This window comes from Cornus florida, unplaced genomic scaffold (assembly GCF_030987335.1).
Source record: "Cornus florida cultivar Cherokee Brave unplaced genomic scaffold, ASM3098733v1 CherokeeBrave_3.0.0_Hap2_Chr04, whole genome shotgun sequence".
NCBI lineage: Eukaryota > Viridiplantae > Streptophyta > Magnoliopsida > Cornales > Cornaceae > Cornus > Cornus florida.
In genome coordinates, this window is record NW_026775574.1 from 14,405,193 (window position 1) to 14,410,313 (window position 5,121).

General features: G+C 36.2%; 1 protein-coding gene across 2 annotated transcripts; it reads left to right on the top strand.

Moving 5' to 3' along the window:
• The first annotated feature begins 613 nt into the window (after positions 1–613).
• Positions 614–4,724, top strand: LOC132302793 (uncharacterized). 2 transcript variants are annotated; one of them, XM_059799741.1, is made up of 3 exons: positions 614–1,042; positions 1,994–2,161; positions 3,057–4,724. In XM_059799741.1, the coding sequence occupies exons 2-3, from the start codon at positions 2,017–2,019 to the stop codon at positions 4,325–4,327; spliced, it is 1,416 nt and encodes a 471-aa protein (XP_059655724.1). In that variant the 5' UTR covers positions 614–1,042; positions 1,994–2,016; the 3' UTR covers positions 4,328–4,724. The 2 variants fall into 2 exon arrangements, with proteins under 2 accessions (XP_059655724.1, XP_059655723.1); XM_059799740.1 differs by having other exon boundaries at positions 2,011–2,161.
• The last annotated feature ends 397 nt before the right edge of the window (positions 4,725–5,121 follow it).

Sequence of the window (5,121 nt, forward strand, 5' to 3'; positions counted from 1 at the left end):
AGGATAAAAATAGAAGAAAGAGTACTCACCACAGTTCGTGCTTCCGATTTTGTGCTTTTCAAAGACTTCGTGCTTGCGATTCCCCTTCGCCTCCCAAATCGCCTTCTCTAGGGTTTCAGATTCCCTTTCGCTTCCCAAATCGCCTTTTCTAGGTTTCAGAGAAGAGAGAAAAGATCGGGCCAAAGTGTTGCAGACGACGTTTTAAAGTTACTTCCTCCGCTACAGTTCAAGACCCAACTTACTTCAAGCGCTACAGTTCTTTTTATTAGGCTACAGTTCAGAAACAACAAAAACACCATTTCGGTGTTTCAGTTTTGGGCCAAAATTGTGTACTGTTTAAAACAATATTTTTGTACTGTTTAAAACATAACAAGGGGCTACCAAACATGTTTTTGGGCCTGAAATTGAGCACTGCAATAAAAACACCAAAGTAAAACACATAACAAACAGGCCCTTATGTTTCCCTCGATTTTATTTTTTATTTTTCCTTTCAATTCCCTCAATCCAAACATGATTTTATGCTTTTCCTCGATTTTAATGCGCGGTGCTTTTTTTTAGTTGCACGTGCCCGCACGCTACTTTTGGTAATGATCCACGTGTGCGTTACGCGAACCGGGTTCAGTCTTCGGACTCTGCGTCGTCTACAAAAACACGACACGAACCCTATAGCCCTCCTCGTTCTGTAAATACTAATCTCTCACAAATCAGCTTCGTTTCATCTTCGATTTGTTCTTTTGATCTTCTAATAAATCATAGATTCGAAAAAATCTCGTTATTCTCTACCAATTGATCGTTCTTTTGAGCTCAGCCGTCCAATCTTCGTAATTCTAGGGTTAGGGTTTTCAATCTCCTTCATCGAAAGTATCTAACCCTCCGATCTCTTGATCCTTTGTTTCGCATCAATCGATCTTCAATCTCTGTTCTTTTCCCTCTAAATCTGGGCCTAATTTTGTCGATCTTCACGACCCGATTAGAAATTTAGGGTTTCGAAGTGTCCGCTTTTTTAGGGCGTGTTCGATCTGTTAATTGCTTGAGGGCTGAGGTAAGCCTCTTTGTGAATCGCTATTTCCTGCTTGTTTTGATGGAAAATTTTGTTGAATTATGTATAGATTTGATGATTGACTCAAATTATTTTTTTCATTAAATTAAAAAAAAAAAAAAAACAAAATAATATCTTTGACCGTTATTTAATTGATTAATTTACAAAAATATAAGCAAAAGGAATATTTGTTAATTACAATTAACTTTAGCTTTATTACCTTCCTTCCAACCCAAATAAATAAATAATAAATCAATTTAAAAAATATAAAAATAATATATCAAACTTAAAAAATATAAAAAGAGTACTAGATATCTATATCACAAAATGTCAAAATTGATTCTCATGCTGTTTTTGTTTCAATTATTAAGAAACTATACCTGCAATGCCCACATGTAGTCCAAATGCACAGACCATGCCTTCTATTCAGGGACTAGGCCGGTAAAATTCTAAGTAAATGCCTATGTAAAAAAATTATATTGTTTTCTATTAATATGATATGAGAATTTTCTATTATTTACTTGTAACAAGAAAATTTGTGGGTTATTATTATTGTGGGTTATTATTATATTGTTTTTTTTTGGATGTGGTAGAATAAAAAAACATAGATAAATGTTGGTAGGTTTTTAAACACAAACTAAAGGAGCTATGGTTCGACATTTTGTGGAATTGTGTCTTGACAGCTGGAAGTATGCACTTATAATATGTAAAAATTAGTGTTGGCTGCTAAAACCATTTCTGCTCTTAACGTACTGCAAATAGCTTCTATTTTCTTTGGGAAGTTGGTTTTTACTTCAATAACTAATACTATATTAACATTCAACCAAATAATGTCAAAACCTTTTTTTTTATTTTTATTTTTCGACAATCAAAAGAATTTCAAAGGTTAGGCTTTTACCTAGTTTGCCATGACCTTGTTTGAAGGAGACAAAACACTGCTTAATGGCCTTTTAGTCTCTTAATTGTTCCAGGCCAATATGGGATTCAAGCGACCCTTTGATGAGGAGGCATTTCAGGAGGCTCCATTTAAGCACGCAAGACAATATGACCGTGGGCTTAAGCTGATTTCATACACTGACATTTTTCCTTTTCCTCAAGCCCCTCAGAAAACTGATATCCCAGGTAAGAAATTATCTCATTTGTTCCATTATTTTTTTGATGTTTGTAGTTTGAATTTTTTTTTTTTTTTTTTGGTACGGATCTTATCCTTATATGAGTGGAGGCATGAAGAGTTAGAATAAGAAAATAGAGACATGGAATCTGGAGGATTCTGCCTACTATGGCTGAACCTGTACTCACGAGGAGATAGAATATTTTGTTAGTCTTCTAATAATATCCATACATAGCAAAGCACACAACGCACAAATTATAGCATACCACACAAAGCGAATGTCCCTCTCATTTGTCAGAGCCCCAATTTAGTGAAATAAAAATTGATCCATTTCTGTTACAATTTAGAATGCAGAGTTTAATAATGACTCTTTGTCAATAAAAGATAAGAATGAACTTTCTCATTTTAATTGTATATTTCATTACTTATAACATGCTTCTAATATGCTCGAACTTGTATAAATTAGGTATAAAAAAATAAAAAAAAAAATCTCCATCCCCATCCAAATATCAACAATCATCCTCTAAAATCATAAAGTAATGTGACTCACATTGATCAAGTAAATCGAAGAACAGTTTCCAGTTGACCTAATGATGGATTTATATGTTGTCATCTCATCATTTTTTACTTTTGCTTTGCAATTCACAGTGTGTACGGCTGCGATTGCTCACATGTGTGGTGCCCCACACGTGTAAGCAATCATAACAGTCTGGTGCGGTACTGCAATGTGTTGTTACCGCACCGGATCCTGACTCCATGTTGTACATATGGCATGCACTACACCTGACCAAACTATATTTTCTTATTAATTTACTTTTTTGGCGTATTTAGTTGTAAAATAATTGAGGCTGAGTTCACTAAGCTATTCACAAGTTGATTTGATGATCTAATTTTTATGTGAATTAGGTGAAGGTGAGGAACAGTTCTATAAATTTGGATTGTGGGATGAACTTGAAAATGACAATGCGAATATGGTTTCAAATATTGCTGACGCTGAGTTTGAGATTAGTGATCCTTTTTCATGGATCACCAGCAGTACTAGTGAGGAAAATGCTGGTTCTGGGGCAGTGGTATGCTCGGGTCCATCTCCAGAGTATTTTGACTCCAACTTTTCAAGGAGATCATTAGTGAAGTGTAAAGATACACATTCATCTCTCTTAGATTGTTCTCCTACAAAACAAGTTCCTCTTGGACCAAATCATCAAGCTGAGGTTCCTGTCTGGGACTTGCAGGTAACCGAGAAACATTCTTTGGTTTCTGATCACATAACTGACGATGACCGTGGGAAGGACATAATGGGGACTTGTGTCATTCCATTTCCAGACTTCAAATTACATGCTCATGGTGGTTTAAAGGCTGGAGATGGCAGAATAGATTGTTGCTGCCTGGATGCAGGCTCTGTCAGATGCATACGACAGCATGTCATGGAAGCGCGAGAACGAATGAGAGAAACCCTTGGGCATGAGAAATTTGTGGAACTGGGGTTGTATGACACGGGGGAGGAGGTAGCACAAAAATGGACCGACGAAGAAGAAGAGTTGTTTCATGAGGTCATTTACTCTAATCCTTTCTCACTTGGTCGGAATTTTTGGAAGCTCCTATCTGCGATGTTTCCATCTCGAACCAAAAGGGAACTTGTTAGCTATTATTTCAATGTCTTTATGCTTCGGAAGCGGGCTGCTCAGAACAGATCTAGGGCAATGGATATAGACAGTGATGATGATGAGTGGCAGGGGACCGATGGGCACCTCTTCGGAGTTCCAGAAGCATACGAGGACACTGCAATCAAGTCTTTTGTTTATCAAGATTTTAGGGTGGATGAGGAGGATGATTACCTTGATGATGATGATGATCATGATAATGGTGGTGACAGTGATGACAGCACCGGGAACAATGGCAATAATTGTGCTGGTGATACTGTCATGGGAGATGATGGTAGAATTCCTACGCTGAAAGAACAAAGTTGTAGGACACTTGACGACTCCAGGTTTGATTTAGCATTTCATCATACGGACAGTGTGGGGGATGATAACGAAGTTCTACACGTCCCATGTGTGTCTTTTGAGCGTCACCCTAGTACGGTTAAGTCCTGCTGTTCAGGTGATGTCGAAGGTGCTATACAAGAAAGGGGGGTCAACAACGATTACGAGAAATGTTTGTTTGGCCACGGCGATTGATTGGATCCTGAACTTCTCGGATGCCAGGTATCCATTGTTTTCGTTCCATGATGAAATAAATATTTCGACCGTGCACTTAGAACTGCAACTCGAGAAATGATAGAAATTTTGGGTAGTGGCTTCAAAGATGATGCATTCTTTTTCACAGTATTTATCCTGGACATTCTTTCATCATTGGTGAGGGCAAGAATGGAAGTATGGGCTTCACAAGTTGTTCCAATTTTTTAGTGTACACAACAATAATTTCAATAATTTTGTTGGTTTGTATTCAAAGTAATCTCAGTAGTATCTCTTTGGAAGTTTAGATGCTTCCTGAGTTGCACAAATCGTACATATTCTCTCCAGTTTGTGGATACTTGCACCTCCTTTATTTATGTAACAAGATATAATCTGTTAACCACGTAGTAGTATAATATTATTATGTATTATATTATAGTATCATCGGTGTTAGGAAGTCTAAATTATAATATATGTTCATCCTAATTTTTTATTTTTTTTCTTTTCATGTTTGCACTCTTGAACATGCTTCTCTTACTAATGAAGAAAAGGCTCCTATTTTGATATGTGTTGAACAAATTTTTTACCATGTATATATATATATATATAAGTAGTGAGTAATGTTGTCATGATATTAATCATGAATTAGTACCAGTTAAAACTATTTGAGTTTAATTAGGTCTGTCACACTAGTTCCATCTCATAGTTATACATTTAGAATTGAGTAAAGCAGAGGTTGATGTCTGCATAATTAATAATATGATTTTTTTTTTTTCCTTATCTGCAAAGTCTTTTAC

Coding starts and splice junctions, on each gene's coding strand:
- LOC132302793 (XM_059799741.1), top strand. CDS start 2,017: ATGGGATTCAAGCGACCCTTTGATGAGGAGGCATTTCAGGAGGCTCCA. Junction 2,162..3,056: donor TCAGAAAACTGATATCCCAG/GTAAGAAATTAT, acceptor TATGTGAATTAG/GTGAAGGTGAGGAACAGTTC.